This window comes from Aotus nancymaae, unplaced genomic scaffold (assembly GCF_030222135.1).
Source record: "Aotus nancymaae isolate 86718 unplaced genomic scaffold, 86718_ANA_hifiasm-v0.15.2.pri h1tg000053l, whole genome shotgun sequence".
In the NCBI taxonomy this organism is placed as follows: Eukaryota; Metazoa; Chordata; class Mammalia; order Primates; family Aotidae; genus Aotus; species Aotus nancymaae.
In genome coordinates this window covers 31,591,600-31,616,448 of record NW_026988467.1, presented here as the reverse complement: position 1 = coordinate 31,616,448, position 24,849 = coordinate 31,591,600, and the positions used below count along the sequence as shown (strand labels likewise).

Sequence of the window (24,849 nt, the reverse complement as noted above, 5' to 3'; positions counted from 1 at the left end):
TTTGGGAGGCTGAGGCAGGTATCATGAGGTCAGGAGATGGAGACCATCCTGGCCAACAGGGCAAAACCCTGTCTCTACTAAAAATACAAAAATTAGCAGGTCATGGTGGTGCAGGCCTGTAATCCCAGCTACTTGGGAAGGAGTAGCTAGAGCCCAGGAGGCAGAGGTGGCAGTAAGCTGAGATCATGTAACTGCACTCCAGCCTGGATGACAGAGCAAGACTCTGTCTCAAAAAAAAAAAAGGCTGGGCGCGGTGGCTCACGCCTGTAATTCCAGCACTTTGGGAGGCTGAGGCGGGTGGATCACGAGGTCAAGAGATCGAGACCATCCTGGTCAACACAGTGAAACCCCGTCTCTACTAAAAATACAAAAAATTAGCTGGGCACCGTGGCACGTGCCTGTAATCCCAGCTACTCAGGAGGCTGAGGCAAGAGAATTGCCTGAACCCAGGAGGCGGAGGTTGCAGTGAGCCGAGATGGCGCCGTTGCACTCCAGCCTGGGTAACAACAGTGAAACTCCGTCTCAAAAAAAAAAAAAAAAAAAAAAAAGGACCCACATGGTGGTTCACTCCTGTAACCGCAGCACTTTGGGAGGCCTAGGCAGGTGGATCACTTGAGGTCAGGAGTTCAAGACCAGCTTGACCAACATGGTGCAACCCCATCTCTACTAAAACACACACAATTAGCCAGGAGTGGTGGTGCATGCCTGTAATCCCAGCTACTCAGGAGACTGAGGCAGAGATTGCAGTGAGCCGAGAAAATAAAAAAAAATTAGCTGGGTGTGATGGTGGGTGTCTGTAATCTCAGCTACTTGGGAAGCTGAGGCAGGAGAATCACTTGAACCCAGGAGGCAGAGGTTGCAGTGAGCTACTTGAACCCAGGAGGTGGAGGTTGCAGTGAGCTGAGATCATGCCACTGTACTCCAGCCTGGAAAACAGAGTGAGACTCTGTCTCAAAAAAAAAAAAAAAAAAAAGTTAAAAGTAAAATTGGCCGGAAACAGTGGCTTATGTAATTTCAGAACTTTGGGAGGCCGAGGTGGGCAGATCACTTGAGCCCAGGAGTTCAAGACCAAACTGGCAACATGGCAAAACCCCATCTCTACAAAAAATACAAAAATTAGCCAGGAATGGTGGCATATACCTGTAGTCCCAGCTATTTGGGAGGTGGAGGTGGAGGCTGCAGAGAGCCGTGATCATGCCACTGCACTCTAGCCTAGGCAACATAATGAGTCTTAAAAAAAACAAGAAAAAAAGTAAAATGGAGTAAGATAGACCATAAGAAGAGTAATAAAGAGAAAACTGGCATGGCTATGTCAGTACAAAACAGTAGATTTCAGAGTAAACACTGTTACCTGGGATAAAGAGGGCACTTTCATCAAGAGGCCTGTCACCAGCAATCCTTGGCTTGTGGGCACATCACTCCATCTCTGCCTCTGTCATCACTTGACATTCTTCCTGTTTGTCTTTGTCTCTTCTTATAAGGTTACCAGTCATATTGGATTAGAGCTCACCCTAATAACTTCATCTTAACTTGATTACATCTGCAGATACCTTATTTCCAGATAAAGTCACAATAGCAAGTACTAGGGGTTAGGACTTCAGTATCTTTTTAAAATTTTATTTTTTAGAGACGGGGGTCTCGCTATGTTGCCCAGGTTGGTCTTGAACGCTTGGCTTCAAGCAATCCTCCTGCCTCAGCTTCCCGAGTGACTGAGATTATAGGTTTAAGCCACCATGCCAGGCTCTTCAGCATCTTTCTAGGGGACACAATTCAACCAAAACAAAAGACATAACCTGTTCCAAGGCCAGCTGCGGTGGTTCATGCCTGTAATCCCAGCACTTTGGGAGACCGAGGCAGGCGGATCACCTGTTAGGAATTCAAGACCAGCCTGGACAACGTGGTGAAACCCCATCACTATTAAAAATACAAAAATTAGCCAGGCATGGTGGTGGGTGCCTGAATCCCAGCTACTCGGGAGGCTGAGGCAGGAGAATCACTTGAACTTGGGAGGCAGAGGTTGCTGTGGGCCAAGATCATTGCCACTGCACTCCAGCCTGGGCAACAAGAGCGAGACTCTGTCTCAAAAAATAAAACCAAACTAAAGACATACCTGGGCTGGCCAGTGGCTCATGCATGTAATCCCAGCATTTTGGGAGGCCGAGGTGGGTGGATCACCTGAGGTCAGGAGTTTGAGACCAGCCTGACCAATATGGTGAAATCCTGTCTTAAAAAAGAAAAAAAACCTGTTCTAAACATTGCACACTTAATATTCAAAATACACAAAGCCAAACTGCTAGAACTGCAGGAAGAATAGAGAAATTCGTAATTAAGATTGGAGATTTCAGTATCCTTTCATAATCATTATGCAATTATTGAGAAAATCAGCAAGAAATAAGAAAATTGAACACTACCTAGTTAATATTTATTTATACCTTTTTTGGGGGCTGGGTACAGTGGTTCACGCCTGTAATCCCAACACTTTGAGAAACTGAGGTGGCAGATCGCCTGATGTCAGGAGTTTGAGACCAGCGTGGCCAACGTAGTAAAACCCCATCTCTACTAAAAATACAAAAATTGGCTGGGCATGGTGGTGGCACCTGTAATCTCAGCTACTCAGTAGGCTAAGGCAGGAGAATCACTTGAATCCAGGAGGCAGAGGCTGCAGTGAGCCAAGATTGTGCCATTGCACTCCAGCCAGAGTGACAGAGCAAGACTCTGTCTCAAAAAACAATATATATACATATTTTTTCTAGAGACTGATTCTTCCACTGTCACCCAGGCTGGAGTTCAGTGTTATGATTATAGCTCGCTATAACCTCAAACTCCTGGGCTCAAGTGATCCTCCCAGCTCAGCCTGCCAAGTAGCTAAGACTACAAGTACATGCCACCATGCCAAGTTTGTTTTCTTGTTTGTTTTTTTGGTAGAGACAGGGTCTCACTATATTGCTCAGGCTGGTCTTGAACTCCTAGCCTCAAGTGATTTTTCCAGCGTCAGCTTCCCGAAGCATGGGGATTACAGGCGTGAACCACCATGCTGGCCTAATTGATATTTGTAGACTACTCCACCGAACAGCAGAACACAGATTATTTTTAAGGGCAGATGAAAAATTAACTAAGATACACCATAGCCTAGGCTATAAAGTACGTCTTGGTGATAAACATCATTTTTTCACTCAGCAAGGTTAGTTTACTTCGTGCAGGAAGGGTGCAACTCCCTGACAGTCCTGCCATGACAGCACACCTGAACAAAGGAGACAGACGTAAAGTAGCCTAATAATTTGTTGTGTCATCCAGCTGAGATGTATAAACCAAAAACACGGCAATGATTTTAATGTTTAAACAGGACAGTTTACAAAAAAGTAAATACATATGGCCCAAACAAAGATATCCAACTTTATTTTGGTTTATTTTAAAGAGATAAGGTCTCACTCTGTTGCCTAGGCTCTGGAGCGTAGTGGCGAGATCATGGCTCATGCAGCCTTGAATTTCTGGGCTTCAGCAATCCTCTCGCCTCAGCCTCCCAAGTAGCTGGGACTTAAGGTATGCACCACCACACCTTGCTAATTAGAAAAAAAAATTGTAGTGAGGGGATCTTAATATGTTGCCAGTCTGCCGGGTGCGGTGGCTCACGCCTATAATCCCAGCACTTTGGGAGGCTGAGGTGGGTGGATCACGAGGTCAAGAGATCGAGACCATCCTGGTCAACATGGTGAAACCTCGTCTCTACTAAAAAATACAAAAATTAGCTGGGAATGGTGGCGCGCGCCTGTAATTCCAGCTACTCAGGAGGCTGAGGCAGGAGAAATGCTTGAACTCGGGAGGCGGAGGTTGCGGTGAGCTGAGATCGCGCCATTGCACTCCAGCCTGGGTAACAAGAGCAAAACTCTGTCTCAAAAAAAAAAAAAAAAAAAAAAAAAGTTGCCAGTCTGATCTTGAACTCGTGGCCTCAAGTGACCTTCCTTTTTGTGTAGGCCCTCAAACAGCTGAGATTGTAAGTGTGAGTCACCACACCCAGTCCCCAACCTTATTCTTAAGTGAATATAAAAAATTCCACTGGGATTAATATGCCATTTTTAAACTAACAGACTAGGAAAGATCAAAACATTTGATAATACTGATAAAGATTTAATAGGCACTCTCATGCATTGTGGGTGGGACTGCAAATTGGCACAATCCTTATAGATGGCAACTTGCCAATATCTATCAAAAGTAAAAATGCACATATCTTGACCCAGTAATTCTAATTTTAGATTTCCAGCATACAGTAACTTATTCATGGTGCAATGTGACCCACATACAAGGTTATAAAATGAATCATTATTTATAACAGCAAAGGTTAGAAAAAAAAAATGTCAGTAGGGACTGCTCAAATATATTATGGTAGGCCCTACATTTTTCATACAAAACTGCAGTTATAGACAAAGAATCAAGAAACTCTTCATGTAATGACATGAGACAATCTCAAAAATGTTACACGGAAAAGACATGCTGAAGAACAGTGTACACTATATAATACCATGAAAAATATCTCTAGAGGGATATTTAGGGAACAGATAACAGTTTTCAGGAAGAGAAAATGAGTTCTAAAGGAGGGAAGGAGACTTCACTGTATATCATTCTATGGTTTTTGAATTTTGAACAATCTTGAAATAAAAACATTCCAACAGAAATACAAGTCTCTTAGTTAAGTTCAAATGAGCAAGTATTATATTTCTTTCATCTGACTGCTAAACTTTTCCACAATTTCATCGAGTCTTTCAGGCTCCATTAGTTTATTTACCAATTCCTGCTCAACAGCCATTAGGGCTGGACCAGTAAGCTTCTCTTGTCCCACGGTATTACATAAATATGTTTTGAGACGAGGCAGGGTAGAAAATGAGTTTTCAGTACTTGCTGAAGTAATTGGCCAAGACAAAGCAATATATAATAGCTTCGAGAGGCAAGGAATATTATTGTGAAGACCATGCTGAATAAACAAATAGCCAAGACTGATGAAGTTTATGCAATTATTATCTATGACAAAGTTGAGTTTTGCATAATGTCGATAAAATCTAAGTTCTGGGATAATATCCTCATCAAGTTTATAAAATTCCTGAACATGTTTTGCTGTTGTTTCATTTAATGGTTCATTCCATTTAAATAACAGTTCTGAAATTTGCTTTATTTTGCAATAATCAAACTCTGAAAAACATAATTTTAAATTTTGTAATACAGTATCTAATCCTTGGTAATAGATATTAATTTTATATTGTTCTTCTGGTGAAGTAGGAAAAAACATATCTGAATTGCCAAGATCTACTGATTTCTGAATTTTTCTTCTTTTCTGAAGAGAAGGTTTTTCAACTTTAAAACCTTTACAGGTTATTTTTTGACATATCTCCTCTGCTCCATCCCAGATTGTTTTAAAATATACATCATTTCTTTCAGATGATAAACATTCCAAAATTGCTTCTATTTTTGAAGACAAAGAAAAAATGTCTATGGTTTTATTTTGAAGCTCTTTGGAAAGAATTCCTGTAACACTTAGCACTCGATACAGAAATTTCAAACAAAAGACAAATTCAAATTTGGAAACCAATGTCAGCAAATCACTCAATTCATCAGCGAAACTTGTATTTGAAGAATGGCTTGCTATAACTTCCAATGTTTCAATAATCTCTGGAAGACCGTCAATCACAGATAGTAATAAACGATCATGGACTGTCCAACATGATTGTGATATATGTTTCTTGCATGTTTTGTTTTGACTTAGCCTACAAATGTTTCGAAAATTTGCCAACATTTCCCCAGACATACGAATAGTGTTGAACAAAGAACTGAGAGTTTTTAGAGCACCTCGGAGTTCTTTTACTTCTTTACAAAATCTAATTATTGCTAAATCCAAAAAGTGGGCATAACAGTGTATGTATAAAGCTCTTGGTTCTCCTTTCTTGAATTCTGCTGCAATTTTATTAAATTTTATCCTCAAATTAGTGGTGCTATCATAGGCCTGGCCATGTATTTTATCCGTATCAACCCCAATTTGCTGCAGATAAGTTATGATAGTCTTATTTAAATGAGTCCCAGTTACCTCCTCAGTATCAACAAAACCTAAGAATCTTTCCTTAATTAAGATAGTGTTTGATGATTTTTGTGGGTATCTTACACAAATTGAAAGCTGTTCTTTCATGGCACTATTGGTTGTCTCATCACATATTATTGAAAACGCTGGGGAGTCATTGATCTCATTCACAATATCCTGCAACATTTCAGTCTTTATTATTTCAATAATATCACTTTGAGTTTGTGTGCTATTATAGAAGTCAACTTGTGAATTCATAAGTCGAAATATTTCTTCTCCTTTATCTTTTGCTCTGATTTCTAACAACTCTAAAAAATTGCCTTTATTCACAGATGAAATAGACAGGTCATTTCCTCTTAAGGGTAAACACTGCTTTCCAAGAAATAAAATATTTTCAATTATAAGCTTTAGGTACTTTTTATTTCCTTCAATCTGTTTCGAATGAATAGATAAATTATCACTGATAGCTCCATCACAAAACTGGTATTCTCTCCAAAATTCCAATGACATCAAATGCATTTCACTTTTTTCATGCTTTCTGAATTTTTCCAGAGTTTTTTTCCAATTTGAAGTTCCGTGGGTTGCAAATGACTCTCTTTCACAACTAAAATATTTTTGGCAGAACAACTGGCATGAATAACAGAATGTCACATCTTTTTTGCTGTTTTCCAAACACTGAAAATCTGCACAGGATTTTTTAATACTTCGTGATTTACCTTTAACTTTCTGTACTTTGGATGTACATTTTGGGTGACATGGTTCATCACTTATTTTCATAGATTTCATATTACATGCAGAATCCTGGTTTGACACTTTATCTTTTTGTACTTCTATACTGGAACCAATTGCATGCTGACTGAATACTGATGAAGATGGTGAAAGACTTGGCTGTTCCATACTATTACTAGCAGTACCACTACTGGATTTACTAGGTGAACTCTTAGAAAGCTTTGGGAGAAAATGAGAAAAGAACACTTGTTATAACAGTTTTCAAAAATCAGTTAAAATACCAAATATATTTACTCTAATTACACAGTAAAATAAATGACTGAGTTACAGTATGAGCTCCACTAGGAGGAAACATGAACAATGATGTATAACTTATTTATTTGCAATCTAGATTCAGCATTAAATTTCTGAAGGACCTTTTGGTATGTAATTGTCGTAAAAATAATTTTTATTGCTCAGATGACTCAAACTGCTTAGTAATTTTTTTTTCTTTTTTTTTTCCTTTGCATTGGAAGTAAGTAATTTCTTAAAAGAAGAGCCCAGAGTAAAAAAATACTTCTGTTTAAACAATTTACATACACACACACACACACACAAGCGCACACACAGTGTGTGTGTGTGTATATATATATATATATATATAATCTGGGCCGGGTTTGGTGGCTCACACCTGTAATCCCAGCACTTTGGGAGGCCAAGACAGGTGGACCACCTGAGGTCAGCAGTTCAAGACCAGCCTAGCCTGACCAACATGGGGAAACCCCGTCTCTACTAAAAATACAAAAATTAGCTGGGCCTGGTGGCAGGCGCCTGTATTCCCAGCTACTAGGGAGGCTGAGGCAGGAGAATTACTTGAACCCAGGAGGCAGAGGTTGCAATGAGCCAAGATTGCATCACTGCACTCCAGCCTGGGTGGCAGAGCAAGACTCTATCTCAAAAAAAAAAAAAAAAAAAAAAATCCGCTTATTAAAAAAAGACAATGGTAAAAAAAAGTTAAAATAAAACTTACATCCACAATGACATCTGCTGTTACTGAAGAAACTGTATCTGTTAAAATAGAGCATAAATTCAAGATATTATACCATATCCTATAAAACAGCATCACAAACTGTAATTGCTTATTTCATATAAGAAAAAGAAAATTTAGCATATAGAGATTTATCAAGTGTGACAAAACAATATTTATGTCAAATATCTTAACATCAACTTTTACCTTGTAAGACATCAGTGTTCATGATGGGCAAGGCAACATGAGTGTCTGCCAATGACACTATATTGCTTATAACTGGAGTTGTATCTTTCTTTGGAGAAAGAAGCTCTGTTGAAGTATCATGTGCCGTGGAAACATTTACTGACAAAAACAAAAACAAAAAGATTTCTTACAAAGTAGAAAAAAAAAATCAATCAGATAGTACTGTTTAATAACACTGTTTCAAGAAATAATGCAAGCATTTAACAGCATAAGAAATTGGTAGGTGCTGAAGTAATTTTTATTAGGGCTTAGGAATAGCCAGGTACTTTAGTATCATATTTATAATTACAATACTATACTGGAAATTTACACTTCTCTAACATTTTATGTCTTAACCTGTGTGCACAATTTCCCAGTCCTTTTAAACAATTTGTTTAAAATTATGAGCAAATTTTTACTATGATATTACTCATGAAGAAAAGAGATTCCTATAGAATCTCCTAATGGGCATCAATTTCAAACTCTTCCAGGATTCATAAACCTCAGCATCAATGGAGCGCTAAGTTGGTGTCCAAGCTACTATTGCAGCCATTTCTGTAACAAGCCAGTTTGCATGATTTACAAATCCCAGAGGCATCAGTCACTCTATGGTCTATGTAAATAGCACCACTAGTCCTACATGAGGCTTTCTGATGGAATACTTAGTTGGCTGGATTATTTGTGCTTTTTTATCAGTGAGTCTTAAAGCATTTACAATTACCTCTATTTTGTGTAAAAAAAAAAAAGTAACGAAAATTCTTTTTACAAAGCAGGGCTAAGTAGAACAGTCTATGTCTTAATAGAAGCAGTCTTGTAAATATATTAATTAAACTCTATGTTGACCGAGTGCCTCCTATGTACCATGTTCTGCAATAGGTGCACTCTCTCTTTCCATATATATATGTATATATTTTTTTTCTTTTTGAGACAAGTCTTACTCTGTAACTCAGGCTGGAATGCAGTGGCCTGATCTTGGCTCACTGCAGCCTCCACCTTCCAGTTTCAAGTGATTCTCCTGCCTCAGCCTCTTAAGTAGCTGGGATTACAGGAATGTGCCACCATGCCCAGCTGATATTTGTATTTTTAGTAGGGACGGGTTTCACCATATTGGCCAGGCTGGTCTTGAACTCCTGACCTCGTGATCCACTCGCCTTGGCCTCCTAAAGTGCTGGGACTAAAGGTGTGAACCACTATGCCCAGCCGATGTGTAACATATATTGATGTAAACTTATGTATGTTCATTTACTAAAGAATCCAAATAATCTAAAGACACGCATCTTTAAATTTTTATTTTATTATTATTATTTTTGAGACAGAGTCTCCCTCTGTTGCCCAAACTGGAGTCCAATGGTGCGATCTTGGCTCACTGCAACCTCCACCACCCAGGTTCAAGTGATTCTCAGTAGGGATGGGGTTTCCGCCATGTTGGCCAGGCTGGTCTTGAACTCCTAACCTCAGGTGATCCACCCGCCTTGGCCTCCCCAAGTGCTGGGATTACAGGCGTGAGCCACTGTGCCAGGCCTACAAATAATATTAAATCTTGGGTGGTTAAGTAACCTTACTTTTTTTTTTTTTTTTTTTTGAGACGGAGTTTCGCTCTTGTTACCCAGGCTGGAGTGCAATGGCGTGATCTCGGCTCACTGCAACCTCCGCCTCCTGGGTTCAGGCAATTCTCCTGCCTCAGCCTCCTGAGTAGCTGGGATTACAGGCACACGCCACCATGCCCAGCTAATTTTTTGTATTTTTAGTAGAGACGGGGTTTCACCATGTTGACCAGGATGGTCTCAATCTCTTGACCTCGTGATCCACCCGCCTCGGCCTCCCAAAGTGCTGGGATTACAGGCTTGAGCCACCGCGCCCGGCCCAGTAACCTTACTTCTATACAAAAATACTGAAGAATAGTTATTTGCAACAAGTTTAGATTGTTTTGACTTTTAAAAGTCAGTTTAAGTTGAAAATTAATCAAGGTTATAAATTAAAGCAAAATAATTTTATTAATAATTACTAAACCTGTGAAATTGCTAAACAAACATTACCTGAAGAAGATTCCATCTTAGCTTTACTGTATGCAGAGAAACAATTAATAGAGCAGAAAAGCTCTGTCTTCCCCAAATCACTGGTAGTCTCAATCATTTCATCTGAGGGCTTCAATGGTTTGCAAGGAACAGATGTAAGTGGTTTGGCAGCTTTCTGTGTAGAGATTAAAAGAATATTCTTATTCCTGGTATATGACATATATTGTTAACAAACAAGAACTTATCTATTACCACTGCTTTTAGTTGAAATATTAAAAAGAACAGGCCAGGTGGGGTGGCTCATGCCTGTAATCCCAGCACTTTGGGAGTCTGAGGCGGATAGATTACTTGGGGTCAGGAGTTCAAGACCAGCCTGGCCATATGGTGAAACCACACCTACTAAATATACAAAAATTAGCTGGGGGTGGTGGCAGACACCTGTAATCCCAGCTACTTGGGAGGCTGAGGCATGCGGATCACTTGAACCTGGGAGGTGGAGGTTGCAGTGAGCCGAGAACGTGACACCACACTCCAGCCTGGGTGACAGAGTGAGACTTTGTCTCAAATTAAAAATAAAAAAAAAAAAGAAAAAGAAAACATTAACAATGAAGCCAGTTTTTACATTTTCTTAAAAAAGACGTTACAGATTACAATAATTAAAATAAAGAATATTGGCAAATTTGAAAATGACTTTTATTAGCTATATTTAACAGCAATAATACCTATGAAAGCAATAGGGCCAGGCTCAATCTAGCACTTTGGGAGGCTGAGGCAGGCAGATCACCTGAGGTTAGGAGTTTGAGATCAGCCTGGCCAACATGGTGAAACCCCATCTACTAAAAATACAAAAAATTAGCTGGGGGTGGTGGTGAACACCTGTAATCCCAGCTACTTGGAGGCTGAGGCAGGAGAATAACTTGAACCTGGGTAGAGGAAGTTGCAGTGAGCCAAGATCACGCCACTGCACTCCAGCCTGGGTGAGAGTGAAACTCCATTTCAAGAAAAAAACATAAAATGACATAAAGCAATAAAGAAAGTAGTCACAAAAGAAGTTCATCATATCAGGCAGTCAAAGCCTACTGGATAAACAAAGGCCTTATTAATTACAGATGTGTCCTCAATGGTAGCTTGGGAATTAACTTTGGAAAATGTCTACCAATGCTGAGGAGTAGCCAGGAAGGAGTGCTTAACATACCTTACAAGTTACTGTGGGAATCACTGTTTTTCTAGGCTAACTTCATGGTAAAAATTATTTTGAGTTCAGTAAGTAGTAACTGTGTCAAAGAAAGAATATAAACTTTGGGAAAGGCAGGCATTACTGCAAAGATTATGTTTACCATCTATTCTTTCTAGTCAAACAGGACCCAACATTCCTGGATTTTTTTTTTTTTTTGAGATGGAGTTTCGCTCGTTACCCAGGCTGGAGTGCAATGGCGCGATCTCAGATCACCGCAACCTCCGCCTCCTGGGTTCAGGCAATTCTCCTGCCTCAGCCTCCTGAGTAGCTGGGATTACAGGCATGCACCACCATGCCCAGCTAATTTTTTGTATTTTTAGTAGAGACGGGGTTTCACCATGTTGATCAGGATGGTCTCAATCTCTTGACCTCGTGATCCACCCGCCTCGGCCTCCCAAAGTGCTGGGATTACAGGTGTGAGCCACCACGCCCAGCCACATTCCTGGATTTAAGAATATATCAGAGCCTGGGCACAGTGGCTCCCAGCTGTAACCTCAACTTTCAGAGGCTGAGGCAGGAGGATCACTTGAACCCAGGAGTTTCAGACCAGACTGGTAAAATAGTGAGACCTCATCTCTTAAAAATAAATAAATAAATAAATAAAAATAAAAAATTAGCCTAGTGTGGTGGGATGTGCCTGTAGTCCCAGCTACTTGCGAGGCTGAGGTGGGGAGGATCACTTGAGCCCAAGAAGACAGAGGTTTCAGTGAGCCAAGATCATGCCACTGCACTCCAGCCTGGGTGACAGAGTTAAGACTCTAGCTCAAAAAAAGAAAGAAAAAAGGTTGGGTGTGGTGGCTCTTGCCTACAATCCCAGCACTTTGAGAAGCTGAGGCAGGAAGATCACCTGAGCCCAGGAGTTCAAGACCAGCCTGGGCAACAAAGTGAGACCCATCTCTACAAAAAAAACACAAACATAAACCAGGTGTGGTAGCGCATGCCTGTGGTCCCAGCTACATGGGAGGCTGAGGCAGAAGGATTGCTTTAACACCTGAGGTTGGGCCTCCAGTGAGCTGTGCTCACCAGTGCACTCCAGCCTCCAGTCTAGACTCAGTCTAAAAAAATAAATCACCAATGGTAATGATAGAAAAAAACTCCTTTTGGAGATACGAAGTACAAAGACAGGCTGGGCATGGTGGCTCATGCCTGTAATCCCAGCACTTCGGGAGGCTGAGGCAGCCAGATTACGTGAGGTCTAGAGTTCAAGACCAGCCTGGCCATCATGGTGAAACCCCATCTCTATAAAAATACAAAACTTAGCCAGGCGTGGTGATGTGCGCCTGTAATCCCAGCTACTCAGGAGGGTGAGGCGGAAGAATAGCTGGAACCCGGGAGGCAGAGGTTGCAGTGGGCCAAGATCATGCCATTGCACTCCAGCCTGGGCAACAGAGCAAGACTTTGTCTCAAAAACGAAAACAATAGCAACAACAAAGTCCAAAGACAAAAAAATACATATACGTTTTATTTTTCTGTGAGAGAACAGGATATTGGCAAAGGCACAACAAAACAAATTTCTATTTTTGTCCTTTATTAGTATGAAAAACTTTAATATTTTGAGAAATCTTAAAAATTCACTAATCTTTAACATTAAGCAACAATAGTGGCATAATATTTATTTATTTATTTTTGAGACAGAGTGTTGCTTTTTTGTCTAGGCTGGAGTGCAGTGGTGTGATCTTGGCTCATTGCAACCTTTACCTCCGGGTTCAAGCAATTCTCTTATCTCAGCCTCCTGAGTAGCTGGGATTACAGGCATATGCCACCATGCCTGGCTAATTTTTGTATTTTTAGTAGAGATGGGGTTTCACCATGTTGGCCAGGTTGGTCTTGAACTCCTGATCTCAAGTGATCTTCCTGTTTGGCCTCCCAAAGTGCTGGAATTAGAGGCGTGGGCCACCGGGCCCGGCCCAATAGTGGTATAATTTATAATTTGGTTTATTATTCATAAGGGAAGGCTAACAATACACTCTATTAACATGTGGCCAAAATAACTACATCTAATAATCTACTTTTTAAAAATTAAAAGCTACCCACTTTTTAGATTCACATATTTGGACATTTTTCTAATTCTGGATTGTAGTTCACTAACATTATAGATTTACTCCGTTATCACGGTCACATGATGTCTTACATTCAGATGTAAGGGCAAAGTATTAGGCTGTACTTGTTAACTAACCGGTTTACCCAAATCAGTCCTGTCCCTTCACATAAGCTGAACAACTGGGTACTCAATACAAGCTCTTAAAAACAGAACAAGGCCTATTTATTGAGTGTCACAAATAAATAAATTTTAAAAAGGAATATTATTTCCTGCCTTTGGGAGAAGTCTGTGCTTTCCGTTTTCCCATTTCTGGTCTTAAGGCAGGATATTCTCAAGATGGGGCATTCTGCCATAGAAAAGATGTGGGGGGTCACAAATGATCTATTTGAATTATGGCTTGTTTTGACTCCCATCTTCAACTGCTTTTTCTTTTTTTTTTCTTGAGACAGAGTTTCACTCTGTCGCCCAAGGTGGAGTACAATGGTACCATCTTGGTTCACTGCAACCTCCGCCTCCTGGGTTCAAGCCACTCTCCTGCCTCAGACTCCCGAGTAGTTGGGATTACAGAAGCCCGCCACCACACCTGGCTAATTTTGTATTCTTAGTAGAGACAGGGTTTTGCCATGTTGGCCAGGCTGGTATGCAACTCCTGACCTCAGGTGATCTGCCTGCCTTGGCCTTCTGAAGTGCTGGGACAAATAATCCAAATCTCATTGGATTATTTCCTCCTATGACTGATTCAGAAAAAGCACGTGATATTCTTTTTTATTTTTTAGAGACGGGTTCTTGCTATGTTGCCCAGGCTGGTCCCAAACTCCTGGCTCAACTGAACCTCCCACCTTAGTCTCCCAAAGTGCTAGGATAACAGGTGTAAGCCACCATGCCAAGCCACATGTGACATTCTTGATTCATTTTTGCATTGTTTAGTATAAGAATTAAACACATGGAACTGAAAACAAAAACATGGCTAGGCTCACACCTATAATCCCAGCACCTTAGGAGACTAAGGCAGAATCAGCTGAGTTCAGGAGTTTTAAGACAAGCTTGGACAACACAGTAAGAGCTTGTCTCTACAAAAAATTTAAAAACTAGCCAGGTGTGGTGGCATGTGCCTGTAGTCCCAGCTACTCGGGACGCTGATGTGGGAGTATCACTTAAGCTAAAGAGATCAAGGCTACGGTGAGCCATGACTGCCACTGCACTCCAGGCTGGCTGACAGAGCAAGACGTTGTCACACACACACAAAAAAAGCCGGGCATAGTGGCTCACACCTGTAATCCCAGCGCCTTAGGAGGCTGAGGCAGGAGAATCACTTGAACCCAGGAGGCAGAGGTTGCAAGGAGGCCAGATTGTGTTACTGCACTCCATCTTGGGCAAGAGAGAGAGACTCCGTCTCAAAAAAATAAATAAATTAAAAACAAAACAAAAATACTTTTGTGTTTGGGTTTTATTGACCAGTAGACTGTTGTTGTTTTTGGTATACTTATTCGTAGTTTATAAACTGGCTCCAACCTGCTTGCCCTCTCCTTAAGGTAAGAGAACCAATCTGAGATTATTTAGGAAAATCTCCATATAGCATTTATAATGAATTTTTTTTTTTTGAGACGAAGTTTCTCTCGTTACCCAGGCTGGAGTGCAATGGCGTGATCTCGGCTCACCGCAACCTCCGTCTCCTGGGTTCAAGCAATTCTCCTGCCTCAGCCTCCCGAGTAGCTGGGATTACAGGTATGCGCCACCATGCCCAGCTAATTTTTTGTATTTTTAGTAGAGACGGGGTTTCACCATGTTGACCAGGATGGTCTTGATCTCTTGACCTCGTGATCCACCCGCCTCAGCCTCCCAAAGTGCTGAGATTACAGGCGTGAGCCACCGCGCCCGGCCCATGAATTCTTTTTTTTTAATCACACCCTGCCCCATCATGAATTCTTATGCAAGAGGAAACTGTCAAAAGTCTTCTATTTCATCTTCATCCACTTACCAACTGACATTATTCCAAAGGGTACCAAAAACTACTTCCCACATTTTCCTAGAGTGGAACCATTCATAGGCCAGTTAATAGAAGAAACAATAGGTCTTTATTCATACCTGCTTATATGCTGTAATACTCTTTGAACTATTAAAGTAATGAGACTGTCCTTCCATCTGAAGTATGTGGGACAGACTAGAGCTGGTGTAACAGTAGGCACCACAGTTCTCACAGCAGTTCATGATGAAGTTGTTAGCAGAGTGAAACTTTGAAAGGCAGGCATTACCGCAAAGATTATGATTCACATTCTGGTATTTTACTTCATACTGAATCTAGGATTTAATAAAAAGATTCAGTAAAAACTCTGATATTTAAGCAGAATCATCAGAACCCCTTCAAAGGTTATAATTGCAACTTACAGTAGCAGTCTTCTGGCACATGCTGCACTTGGTCAAAATGCTATTACTACATATGGTAACAAATGGTTTTCTTTTTTCTTCATATGATGAAAGACAAGATAGGCTGCAAAAAGTTTTGGAAGAGGTAGCATCTTCCAGTTGGACACTGATCACATCCTTTGGATTTAAAATGTCTCTAAGAATAAATATCAAGGACACCATTAAGCAGTTTAAATTATAACTTCTTTATCTTTATAAACAAAATGACCTCTCAAAATAGAGTAAGAACATTAATCTTGAAATGAGAAAACCTGAATTGGTATCCAGTTCTCTCACATTTATACTCCCTAAATGTTAATTTTCTCATCTATACCTTACAGATTATAAAGCACATCTGATAGTGTAGTTTTTTTGTTTTTGTTAAAGAGACAGGGTCTTGCTGTGTTGCTCAGGCTGGCCTCAAACTCTTGGGCTCAAGAGATTCTCCTGTCTCAGCCTCCCGAGTAGCTAGGATTACAGGTTCGTAATCCCACCATGCCTGACTTTGATAGTGCAGTTTTGAAGATGAGCTAGCCTGTATTAGTTAGTGCTAGTGAAAACCAAGTGATGATGAGAGATCACATATTCATATGAACAACTCTGGAATCTATAGGACAGAGAATCTCAAGGTATGGTCTTCAAATCCCTGGGGGGTCCCCAAGATCAAAACTATTTTCATAATGTTATTTGCCTTTTCACTGTGTTGATGTATGCAACATCACTTTGCAACTGATGTTGCAAAGCTAATGGTAGGACCCTGCAATCCCACTCTTTGGTATACACCCAAAAAACTGAAAACCGGTACTCAAGCACATGTACCTATATATTCATAATAGCACTATTCACAATAGTCAAAAGATAAAAACAGCCCAAATGTTCATCAGCAAATGAATGACTGGATAAGCACATTGTGTTATATACATACAGTGGAATATTATTCACCTATTAACAAAAAGAATTAAGTACTGATACATGGTACAACATGGACAAATCTTGAAAATATTATGCTAAGGCAAAGAACCAGACATAGAAGTCACTGCACTATAGCCTGAGCAACAGAGTAATAATATCCAGTCTCAAAAAAGTCACATTTGATTCCAGTTATATGAGATATTCAGAATAGATACATCTATAGATACAATGCATACTAGTGGTTGACAGGCACTACAGGGAGAGGGAAATCGGGAGAAACTGCTTAATGTATAAGGTGTTTTACTTTGAAGTGATGGAAATGCTCTGGAACAAGAAAGAGGTGATAGTCACACAAATTATGAATATACTAAATGCCAATGAAATGGTTTTTTTTAAAAAATACTAATTTCACTTCAGTGAATTTGGAAAAGAAAAAAGGCAATAGTGTCTAAAACTGTCAGAGCCTTAGCAGAAATCAAGGCAGCAGCACCAAAATGTACTAATATTCATGTTATTCCCTGCTACACATTCACTGCTAAAAATAAAAAAAGTATCAGTTTCACTTAAGAATGTACTCAATGAAACAGCAAAATATTTTAAATTATTTAAACTTCATCCTTAAGTACAATTAAAAAATATTCTGTCTTGGCCAAGTGGTAGGGCCAGAAAAAAGTAATTCTGTGTGACAAACTGGGACACAGGCATAAAATACTTCTGGACACCAAAGGATGATGGTTGTCTCAAGGAAAAGCTCATATGGAAATGCTGAGTTATAATAAATTAGCCACTTTTTTCATGGAAAACATTTTTACTTCAAAGTACTGTAAATAGTTTACCATAAATAGTTTAAAGACAAACTATTATCCAGAAGTGGGTATCTGCAGATATTTTTATTTTTTTTTATTTTTTAAAGATGGGGTTTCACCATGATGGCCAGGCTGGTCTTGAACTCCTGACCTCAGGTGATTCACCCACCTCGGCCTCCCAAAGTGCTAGGATTACAGGCGTGAGTCACTGCGCCCGGCCAGATATCTTCTTGAAAATGAAAAAAAATGAGACTGTCACTTCAAATAAAATGACTCACAGTATTTATCACTAACGATAAAATTTTGACTTTCAAGTGATAATTAGAATTTTGGAAAACTTGTATCTTCCAACTTCAACTTGATTGATTCCCAAAACTTAAAAACTTTTCTGAGATCAGTGGTGATTTAAAAAATACTGCATAATAAAATATGTCCACATTTGAAAGATCTGCAGTACTCAATGAACCAATATTTTCCAAATGACAATAGCATATTACAGAAATCTTTCATGGGTAAAAGATCCATTCAAAGTACAAGACAGAAGAACGAATTTTAACATAAGAGTGCAAAAAGTTAACTGAGCCACATTGTACAAAATGTTTGATTCCACATTGCAACTAGCCTTTAAGAAACTACCACTTGATTTTTGGTTGTAGTATCAAAGAACATCAACACTTATCTGAAAGGCTAAACACTCTCCCCTTCTCCAATCATATATTTGTGAGGCCAGATTTTCTTCAGACTTCAAACAACACATTTTGCAATAAAGTGAAGGCAGAAGCAGATATAAAAATCCAGCTAGACGTAAAGTGATTTGCAAAACTGATAAAACAATGACACTCTTACCAATCAATTTTTTAAAAATATGGCTATTTTTCATTTAAAACGTCATTTAATTTTTGATATAGTTAATATTCATAGATATAATCTACATAACTAAAGCTTCGGGTCTTCAATAAATTTTTTTTTTTTTGAGACAGAGTCTCGCTCTGTTGCCAGGCTGGACTACAGTGGCACGATCTCAGCTCGCTGCAACGTCCACCTCCTGGGTTCAAGCAATTCTAATGCTTCAGCCTTCCGAGTAGCTGGGATTAGAGGCACATGCCACCACATCCAGCTGATTTTTGTATTTTTAGTAGAAACAGGGTTTCACCATGTTGGCCAGGATGGATTCAAACTCGTCATCTGCCTGCCTCGGCCTCCCAATGTGCTGGGATTACAGGCATGAGCCACCACGCCTGGCCAGGTCTTCAATAATTTTTAAGTGTATAAGAAGTCCTCAGATCAGAAAGTTTGAGAACCGCCACTGTAGAAAATATCAATATACCTAGTAGCTGGGTGTGGTGGCTCATGCTTTTAATCCCAGAACTTTGGGATGCCAAGGTGGGCGGATCACCTGTCAGGAGTTTGAGACCAGCCTGGCTAACATGGTGAAACTTGGTCTCTACTAAAAATACAAAAATTAGCCGAGCATGGTAGTGGGTGTCTGTAATTCCAGCTACTCGGGAGGCTGAGGCAGTAGAATTGCTTGAACCTGGGAAGCAGAGGTTGTAGTGAGCTGAGGTCATGCCACTGCACTCCAGCCTAGGAGACAGAGCAAGAAACCATCTCAAAAAAAAAAAAAAAAAAAAAAATCACTATACCTGGTTACCTAGAATCCTCTCTCTATCTGTATCTGAGGATAGTTTTCAAGATGAACTAACCCTGAAATTAACATTAATACTTGAATATTTTCAGCTGGGCACAGTGGTTTACGCCTGTAATCCCAGCACCTGGGAGGCTGAGGTGGGAGGATCATTTGAGGTCAGAAGTTCTAGACCAGCCTGGCCAATATGGTGAAACCCTATCTCTACTAAAAACAAAAATCAGCTGGGTGTGGTGGCACATGCTTATAGTAATTCCAGCTACTCCGGAGGCTAAGACATGAGATCGCTTGAACCTGGGTGGAAATTGCAGTAAACCAGGATTGTGCCACTGCACTGCAGCCTGGATGACAGAGTGACACTCTGTATCAAAAAAAAAAAAAACAAAAAACAAAAAAACAAAAATTTAATGTATTATGAACTTTCCATATTTTAAATAGTACCAAAAATAACTGGCTTACTTCATTATTACATTCATCATTTTAGTGATTTAAAATACAGCTCATCCACAGTGCTATCCTTATACTTCATTTGATTAAAATTCTTCTAGAATTCACTGTGTGTCAAGGAATGTTAGATATAAGGGATGATAATCTGGTCCTTAATGTCAAGACTCTAGTCACAATCTAACCAAGACAGTATCAATTACTAATGATTTTAATGTTTTATGATAAATGTTTTGGGAGTTATGAACGCAACACTAAAAACACAGACCACAGAATTAATTTGGGGGGTGGACAGTTCTGAGAGGAGAGTGAAGAATGGTGTGGGAATAGACAAAAGGTAAAAATATTTGAGGCATACCTTTCAGACAGAATGATAAGACATCAGCCAGGTGGGAAGGGAGGCAGAAGAAACTACATTAGCAGACTCATGGAAGTCTGAAAATGCTTCCTAGTTTTCATTGCTATCAGCATACTAGATTGCTGGCTTTAAAAAATCTACTAAAGCTTTATAAAAAATTTAAAAATGATCTGCAGGAGTTGGAAATAAAAGAACAAAAACAAAAAAAAATTAAAAAATGAATGTTGGCTGGGTGCAGTGGCTCACACCTGTAATCCTAGCAATTTGGGAGGCCAAGGCACGTGGATCGCCTGAGGTCAGGAGTTTTAAGACCAGCCTGGCCAACATGGTGAAACCCTGTCTCTACTGAAAATACAAAAATCAGCTGGGCCTGGTGGTGGGCGCCTGTAATCCCAACTACTCGGGAGGCTGAGGCAGGAGAATCACTCGAACCTGGGAGCTGAAGGTTGCAGTGAGCAGAGATCTGCCACTGCACTCCAGCCTGGGTGACAGAGTGAGACTCTACCTAAAAAAAAAAAAAAAAAAGTTTGCTGGGTACAGTGGCTCAAACCCAGCACTATGGGAGGAGAAGGCAGGAAGATCACTTGAGCCCAGGAGTTCAAGACCAGCCTAGACAAGGTGAAACCATCTCTACAAAAAAATACAAAAACTGGCCAGGCGGGGTGGCATGTGCCTGTAGTCCCAGATACTTGGGAGGGTAAAGGTGGGAGGATTGCTTAAACCCAGGTGGTCAAGGCTGCAGTAAGCCAAAATGGTGCCACTGCACTCCAGCCTGGGTGACAGAGACCTTGTCTCAAAAAAAGAAAAGCCAACAACTTAGGAACAACTTTCCTATAAATAAATCAAATATTAGTACAGGGGCCTATTTTGGACTTTATTAATTGCATTCAGGATTTCTAATTGGTTCCAACTGAGAAACTAAAGAAATGACACTTCTTAAACACACAGTACCCAAGAACAAGTCACATTTTTCTTTTTTTTTTTTTTTTTTGAGACAGGGTCTCAATCTGTCACCCAGGCTGGAGTGCAGTCACACAATCTCAGCTCACTGCAACCTGTGCCTCCCAGGTTCAATTATCCTGCCTCAGCCACCAGAGTAGCTGGGATTACAGGCGCACACCACCACACCCGGTAAATTTTGTTATTTTTAGTATGTTGGCTAGGCTGGTCTCCAACTCCTGACCTAAGTGATTCTCCTGCCTTGGCCACCCAAAGTGCTGAGATTACAGCTGTGAACCTCCTCAATTGGCCCACAAGACACTTCTTTCTAATAAGATTTAAAATGTCATCAAAGTCATCTTCCATTTGGTCCATGAAATAGAATTAAAACTGCATTGACTCAAAACAGATATTAAATCATTCCTACAAAATAAATCTCAAAAATAACTAAAAATCAGGCAGGGTGCAGTGGCTCGCCCCTGTAATCCTAGCACTTTGGGTGGACAAGGTAGGCAGATCACCTGAGGTCAGGAGTTGGAGACCAGCCTGGCCACAAAGGCGAAACTGCAACTCTACTAAAAATTAAAAAATTAGCTGGGCACACTGGCATGCACCTGTAATCCCAGCTATTTGGGAGGCTGAGGCAGGAGAACTGCTTGAACCCAGGAGGTGGAGGATACAGTGAGCCAAGATTGCACCACTGCATTCCAGCTTGGGTGACAAAGTGAGACTCCACCTCAAAACAAAACAAAAAAACAACAAAAAACCCCTGAAAATCAGCATAGTGGCTCACACCTGTAATCCCAGCAGTTTGGGAGACCAAGGCGGGAAGATCACTTGGGCTCAGGAGTTTGAGACCAGCCTGGGCAACATAGTGAGACTCTGTCTCTGAAAAAAATAAATAAAACAAATAAGTAACTGAAAATTATTTTGAAAGATAGCTTCACTAGAAGAAAACAAACTCCAGAAGATTAGCTAAAATTTCTATAAAAGGGTAATTAATGTGGAATTTTTAAGTTTTAAAAAAAGCACCTACTACTCTGAATCATGGATGGCCTTTCCCAGCCTAAAATTTACTACCATCTTTCTACCAACTACAAAATAATATGTTTTATAAAAAAATTTTATTCTAGAGGAAGTAAAATTTATCTCAGATTTTTACTCATATTGGATTTACATGCCTAAGAGAACTTACACACTAAATCTTTCCTGCTTCAGCCTTTTTCAATCTGTCTGGGACATCTGCTGAAGATGTGTAGTGAGTCTCTAAGGTCCCTTCCAGTTTTATGATTCTGCAGGGAGAGAAAGCAGACTGAAGAGAGTACCATATGGCCCACAGCAAGAAAGTAAAAAGACAAAAGACTAGTATAGTATTGAAGGGTTGAAAAGCAAAAGATAAAGTAACGTTCCATGGAGTAACACCTGAAGCAAAAGATAACTGAAGCAGCAGCCAGAGGAGCTGAAGCAATCCATCAAAAAGGTTTATGAGTTTGTTAAGAGAATAATAATAGTTAACATTTACTGACTTCTTATTACATGCTAGTATTGTTCTGACCATTTAATTATACTATTTAATGCTCATAATTCTTTTGTACATTTATCAAAAACAGATATGACTACTAAGTAGCAAAGAAGTTCTCAATACTGCTCCAACTTTGGCATGTATAGAAATCACATAGGGATAAATGCAGTTCTGAATCAGTAGGTCTGGGTGAGACCTGAGAAAGTGCATTTCTTTTTTCTCGTTTTTTTTTTTGAGACAGAGTCTCACTCTGTTGACTGGGCTGGAGTGCAGTGGCACGATCTCAGTTTACTGCAACCTCTGCCTCTCAGATTCCTGCAACCTCCGCCTCTCAGATTCAAGCAATTTTCTTGCCTCAGCCTCCAGAGTTATTGGGACTACAGGTACATGCCACCATGTCTGGCTACTTTTTGTATTCTAGTAGAGATGGGGTTTCACCATGTTGCCCAGGCTGGTCTCAAACTCCTGAGCTCAGGCAATCCACCCACCTTGGCCTCCCGAAGTGCTAGGATTATGGGATTACAACCATGAGCCACCACGCCCAGCCTGAGAAAGTACATTTCTAACAAATTCTTAGGTGATGCTCATCTAGCAACTCAGGGATGAAACTTTGAGTAGTAAAATATAACTAAATGCAAGAACCAAAACTCAAATTATGGCAACCTGAGTCAAAAACAAGTATTATTTGAAAGGAATTTCTTATATTTAGAAGCACTGTTGTTGCCTACGAATTTTCTTGTTCTGAACATTTAAAAGTTAGCATATCCTAGGTACTAATGACCATAATTATATTGCCTTAGGACTTGCAAAGCCAAAAGCACACTGATTCTTCACAAATTCTCACAAAAATTTTTAAAAGATTACATAGAGAGGCCAGGTGAGGTGGCTCATACCTGTAATCCCAGCACTTTGGGAGGCCAATGCGGGTGGATCACCTGAGGTTGGGAGTTCGAGACCAGCCTGACCAACATGGAGAAACCCCGTCTCTACTAAAAATACAAAATTAGCCAGATGTGGTAGTGCATGCCTGTAATCCCAGCTACTCGGGAGGCTAAGGCAGAAGAATCACTTGAACCCAGGAGGCGGAGGTTGTAGTGAAGAGATCATGCCATTGCACTCCAGCCTGGGCAACAAGAGCAAAACTTAGTCTCAAAAAAAAGGAAAAAAAAAAAAAGCTTCTTTCCACTAACCAAGACAACATGTCTAGGCAAAACCATTCAGGACACAGGTATAGGCAACGACTTCATGACTAAAACACCAAAAGCATTGGCAACAAAAGCCAAAATAGACAAATGGGATCTAATTAAACTCCAGAGCTTCTGTACAGCAAAAGAAACATAGAGTGAACCAGCAACCAACAGAATGGGAAAAAATTTTTGCAATCTACTCATCTGACAAAGGACTAATATCCAGAATCTATAAAGAACTAAAATAGATTTACAAGAAAAAAATCAAACAAACCCATTCAAAAGTGGGCAAAAGATAGAAACAGACACTTTTCAAAAGAAGATGTATACGAGGCCAACAAACATGAAAAAATGCTCTATCATCACTGGTCATTAGGGAAATGCAAATCAAAACCACATTGAGATACCACCTCACGCCAGTTAGAATGGCAATCATTAAAAAATCTAGAGACAACAGATGCTGGATAGGATGTGGAGAAATAGGAACACTTTTACACTGTTGGTGGGAGTGTAAATTAGTTCAACCATTGTGGAAGACAGGGTGGTGATTCCTCAAGGACATAGAAATGGAAATTCCATTTGACCCAGCAATCCCATTACTGGGTACATATCCAAAGGATTATAAATCGTTCGTTTATAAAGACACATGCATATGTATGTTCGCTGTGGCACTGTTTACAAGAGCAAAGACCTGGAACCAACCCAAATGACCACTGATGACAGACCATACAAGGAAAATGTGGCATATATACACCATGGAATACTATGCAGCCATGAAAAATGACTGTGTCCTTTGTAGGGACGTGGATAAACCTGGAAACCATCATTCTCAGCAAACTGACACAAGAACAGAAAATCAAACACCGCACGTTCTCACTCATAGGTGGGTGTTGAACAATGAGAACACATGGTTACAGGGAGGGGAGCATCACAAACTGGGGTCTGTTGCGGGGGAGCTAGGGGAGGGACAGTGGGGGGTGGAAAGTTGGGGAGAGATAATAACATGGGGAGAAATGCCAGATATAGGTGACGGGGGGATGGAGGCAGCAAACCACATTGCCATGTATCTACCTAAGCAACAATCCTGCATGATTTGCACATGTACCCCAGAACCTAAGTACAAAATATATAAATATATAAATAAAGAAGAAAGAAAATGGCCTGGTACAGTGGATCACCTGAGGTCAGGAGTTCAAGACCAGCCTGGCCAACATGGAGAAACCCTGTTTCTACTAAAAATACACAAAATTAGCAGGGTGTGGTGGGACATGCCTGTAATCCCAGCCACTCGGGAGGCTGAGGCAGAATTGCTTAAACCC

At 40.3% G+C, this 24,849-nt stretch overlaps 1 protein-coding gene across 3 annotated transcripts in view; it reads right to left on the bottom strand.

The window, feature by feature from the left end:
• Positions 1-3,370: 3,370 nt before the first annotated feature.
• Positions 3,371-24,849, bottom strand: part of ZMYM1 (zinc finger MYM-type containing 1) — a 34,882-nt gene continuing 13,403 nt past the window's right edge. For 2 of the 3 annotated variants that reach the window (XM_012440072.2, XM_012440062.2), the window contains 6 exons: positions 15,700-15,874; positions 15,400-15,612; positions 10,058-10,211; positions 8,004-8,141; positions 7,800-7,837; positions 3,371-7,009 (listed from right to left, as the gene is read on the bottom strand). In XM_012440072.2, the coding sequence (XP_012295495.2) occupies positions 4,706-7,009; positions 7,800-7,837; positions 8,004-8,141; positions 10,058-10,211; positions 15,400-15,612; positions 15,700-15,874 (3,022 nt within the window). In that variant the 3' untranslated portion in view covers positions 3,371-4,705. Of the gene's footprint in view, positions 7,010-7,799; positions 7,838-8,003; positions 8,142-10,057; positions 10,212-15,399; positions 15,613-15,699; positions 15,875-22,016; positions 22,114-24,849 lie in introns of all 3 variants that reach the window. The other variant, XM_012440082.2, reaches the window with a different exon arrangement.